Source organism: Chanos chanos, chromosome 7 (genome assembly GCF_902362185.1).
Source record: "Chanos chanos chromosome 7, fChaCha1.1, whole genome shotgun sequence".
Taxonomy (NCBI): Eukaryota; Metazoa; Chordata; class Actinopteri; order Gonorynchiformes; family Chanidae; genus Chanos; species Chanos chanos.
In genome coordinates, this window is record NC_044501.1 from 7,450,509 (window position 1) to 7,455,163 (window position 4,655).

General features: G+C 41.3%; 1 protein-coding gene across 9 annotated transcripts in view; it reads left to right on the plus strand.

Annotated features, from left to right (window-relative positions):
• The first annotated feature begins 2,159 nt into the window (after positions 1 to 2,159).
• nfixa (nuclear factor I/Xa) overlaps positions 2,160 to 4,655 on the plus strand; it is a 110,722-nt gene continuing 108,226 nt past the window's right edge. For all 9 annotated transcript variants that reach the window (XM_030779664.1, XM_030779662.1, XM_030779669.1 and 6 more), the window contains exon 1: positions 2,160 to 2,811. In XM_030779664.1, coding sequence (XP_030635524.1) covers positions 2,809 to 2,811 — 3 coding nt within the window. In that variant the 5' untranslated portion in view covers positions 2,160 to 2,808. The remainder of the gene's footprint in view (positions 2,812 to 4,655) is intronic.

A 4,655-nucleotide genomic window follows, 5' to 3' on the forward strand; every position in this document is an offset into this window, starting at 1 on the left:
AATATATATGAGTTACAAGTCATAAATAATAAAACACCCAGCTTTTTGGCACGAAAATACTCAGCCAGTGTAGCCTATGTTATTACATTGTAGGGTGTGTTTCTGTCATTACTGATGTATTTTTAAGTCTGATATTGTTATGAGGTCTCATAAACGGAGAAGGCTTATTTTTGTTTCTGGAATTTGATCAGTTCAGGTGTTAATCATAAAACATTATCAGGTTTTATAGGAGCTTTTTATCCACTTGCCTGCAAAGTATCTCCTTTGGCCCATGCAACAGACTACTTGCTTCTCAATCCATTTTAGATCCATGTAAGCTGGCAGCTCTTGTAGGGGTGGGGGTGCAAACGGTTAATAATTTAGCCGTTAGTATGTGCTACACGAGTCGTAGAATGTACAGTAATGCTATTCTGGCCGAAATTCAACACGTCACACTCACACAGAATGGACCCAATTAATTCCTCTTGCCGTCTACGTCCGTTTTTAAATTAATTCTCTATTACTACTCTTTCTTTCTTGGCCATGAAAGCATTAAGCATTAGTCACTGTATGACCATGGGTATGTTGTTAATACTATAATAAAGTATATTAATTCACATTCCTCAGCCGTTTGGCTGCTGGAAGGCAGACCTCTGTCAAGGCGACAGATTGTGGAATTATAAGAGGTATATCCGCATCTTGCTGAATTAAAATCTTGAAAGCGGAAGGGCTGGCTAAAAAAGACAGGCCTATATTTTGAGTGATTTGTGAAATGAAATTTACAGAAAACGATGAAATATTGGTCAATGACATTTTCTAACAGTACGTCTGAACAGGTTAATAAAACCGATTTGCCAAGGGAGGTACGGTAGCGGATCAGACATTTTACACATAGGCCTATATATTACATTGACATTTATATTATTTCAGATAGTGTGTGCAATTGTGTGTATTTGTGTGAGTGTGTGTGTGTGTGTGTGAGCGTGTGTGTGTGTGTGTGAGAGAGAGAGAGAGAGAGAGAGAGAGACATCACAGGTGAGTTATTACATCCGCCAAATTAACCCAAGAATCAGTTAATCCTTACAACCACTCTGGGTCTACGTGCAAACGTCAAGACACAATATAACAGGCCTGCTATGCTCTGCACACTCAGACGGCACTTGCACTATGTTGCATCGTACAAATATGGGATAACGTTTAAAGTTACGCAGGATTTTGAGATTTTGGGATTTTTGGCAACGCGCCCGTTGTAATAAATTGTGCGTTATGCCTACACAGATCTTTTTTTTTTAAGTCAGTCCTACTGGTTCTAGAAGGATCCATTCTCGGTTTTAATGTAGAGAAACGTCAGAGCAAAGGTCGCACTCCGGGTCACGACTCCTCACGTAGTCCTGCTTGTAAGCTCCTCTTCAAGTTTACTCGAACCACTGCTAGGTTGTGGGTTTGATCACCGTCGGAATTTCTGCCTAATTTATCTTTTCAGCGGTTATTTTCAGGTTCTTTGAAATAAAACACAACAAAAAAAAAAAAAACCCAGAAAACCTACTGCACAAATCAATCAAAATGTGCACACTGTTTTAAAGGCTTGCTTTATCATCGTGACGTTAAATTAATAAGATTATATATACACAATCACAGCCTACTTTTATGTCTTGATCTTTTAACACCATTTTGCTCTCGTTCCCCCAAAATTTTGTCAGTCTTTTCCCCTAACTCGGCAAGCTGTGTACTCGGTAATCCGCGTCGCCCATGATTTGCCTAGAGCCAGTCTAATGCCCTAAAGCTGCAGCTGCCACTCCGACCGCGCTCTCTCTCTCTCTCTCTCGCTCTCTCTCTCTCTTTCTCTCTCTCCCTCTCAACGCGACAGACTGCGAATCGCTCTCGTTGATCAATAATTCACCAGCTCTGCGTTCCCTGGATCCCGCTACCAACACTTTAAAGTCCTGTGCGACTACGCCGTAAAGCCACCTTGATATTTATTTACAGACAGGTCTTGAGACGGCATTTTAACGGTCGTATGTAAAGACCGAGGACTGTTTTAACGGCCGTTGGGGCTATTTCTTTGAGAGGTCCTCTGGCTTCTCTACAGATTATGTTATATGCACGCGATGTCTATCGCTATGTGAGATTCTCTTGCTCGTGGCTTGCAATGCTATCATTCGAGGGACGGCTCGCTTTCATCTCGTGTCTGCTACGGAGGAGGTGTTGAGAAGGGCAAAAGGGAGTCCCCGCTGTGTTGAAGCAGGAGTGAGAAGGATAGAAGAAAGACCGAAAGAAGAAGAGCGAGAGAAGTAGCAGATCAAACTCACAGTAAGCAGAGAGATACGTTTCAAAATACAACCAAGAGCACTCACTGCGAGTTTCTAAATATCGTCCTACTCACGTCCGTGTTTGACACTTTTTAGCGTTGTGGAATACACGGTGTCGAGCACGGATTAATTCAAAAGGTTTTGCACTACGTCGCTCGTGTAGTCCCCAGAGGAAAGAGGCTGTGAGAGCGGGTCTCCACACGTCACGGAGCCGGTGACAGTTGGAGATGAATGTCAGTGGAGGTAAAAGTGCACTTAAAGTCTTCGAATGACGCCAAGAAGCAGAAAACTGGGATAATCCTTCAATCTTCCCGTTCACCAGCGGAGAGCACTTGGCGATCTGAAAAAAAGGACAAACTCTGGGCCACAGGCCGACTTGTTGAGTTCTTTTTTCGCTTCCGGTATCACCGAAGAAACCGAACTGCACCCGTTCACCCCTGCTCACTCTCACTTTTCGGAAGCTCAGTCTTTTAAAGGAAAATGGGTCTTTGAGACTGCTGGCAAATTCCCCTACACAACAATGGTACGTGCTATGTGAATCAATAATTTGCCCTTAACTGCGCCACTGAACTAATTTAATACGAATGCAAAACAGTTTATTCTAATGAAGTTAAACTGCAGAAGCTTTTAATGCATACAATAATAAATGCAAAACGATCACATTAGATTACAGTATCTCTCGTTAATGCCTCGTTTCACAATTTTACGATGTCAGTCTATAGCCTATCCTAAGAGCATGGCACTGTGTGTGTGTGTGTGTGTGTGTGTGTGTGTGCGTGCGCGTGCGTGCGTGCGTGCGTGTGTGTGTGTGTGTGTGTGTGTTGTGCCAGTGCATTGCAAGGGGCTTGATTTATGCGTAACAGACAAAAGTGTGAGACTATACGTTATAGCGTGAATTAGACTTCCCTTAAGGTCCAATCCTGAATTTAAGTGGACGTGACTCTACTTAAATAAACATTATCTGGTTTAAATGATCTGCAGTTTGGAGAGTCTCAGAGATATTGATACAGACTAATAGATCGTTTACATTTACATATTAACCATGGTGCAAAGTTAGCATTATTATTATTATTATTATTATTATTATTATTGTTATTATTATGATTATTATCGCCTTTGTTGTTGTTGTTGTTGTTGTTGTTGTTGTTGTGCATGTGTAAGTATCTCCAAACCTTATCATCGACGTAAATTAATAAGTTTCAAGTATAATTCTTTAAGTGTTTTATTTCCAGGAAAGATTTAAATTATCGAAGTTTTCGAAAATCATCTGTTCAGATTTTTAAAATTAGTCAGAGATACAGAGAAACATTTCCATTTTTTCCCCCCTTAAAATTCATTTACTTATTATCAGAGCACTGACATGCAACGAGAACATCCCTCATCCGTGTGGGGGAACTTGTATGTGTTTAATGTGTGTTGCGGGTGGTTTCCCAGCACTGCCAAAACTTTTTCATTCGAAGATGGATATCAGCAGTGTAATCATACTTTTATGGGGTCCAGCCTTTTCTTCTGTCTTTTTGAATCAGTGAGGAATTGCTAACTGCGTTAGAGAGTCTTACTTTTTACTTGGAGGGGAGCACACAGAGAAGTCGCAGCCTTTCAAATCAATGGTCGTGATGCACGTGCGTGGCAGCTTAACAGTCTAAGACTGTTCCCTGACCATTAACACACCTATCAGCATTAAATATCTTGGATTATCTACTCTGGATTTGGTTCCTTAAGTAATATGTGCTTTAAAGATTACGATAGCGACCCGTAACAACAATACATTGCAACAGGTCAATTCCTCCCACAAAACCAAAATGTTCCGTGGTTGTAACACACGCGTAATTACACATAACACATATCAGAGCAGAGGTGAATTCACCAAAGAATGTACTCACTTGACAAGAGCAAATATGCTTTTAAAATAGGCTCGCCTAGCTGATAGCCAGTCGGGCTGTTCAGTGAATGCAACATTAAGAGACAAACTCCCCTAGTGTCGTTTTAATTACATCCATTCTTCCTCTAAATTTCCTACTGTTTTCAACATCTCTGATTTTTTGCATGAACTATGCCAACAGAGGCATTTTTGGCTAAACTGATTACTGCTGTGTTTTCAATGCACACCTGATTTTTGCTTTGTGATTGACACACCCTGGATTGGCAACGGTAAACTAGCCCCTAGCAAGCATTTTTCAACTTTGAACCACTCTTCAAAAACCGTGGGTGGGGGGGTGGTGGTGGTTCTAAAATATATTTCATCACTCGGTAGGTTACTCAGACCATTCAGACTTTACAATCTCTCTCTCTCTCTCTCTCTCTCTCTCTCTCTCTCTCTCTCTCTTTCAGAACACAGTCAAACACACACACACACGCACACGCGCA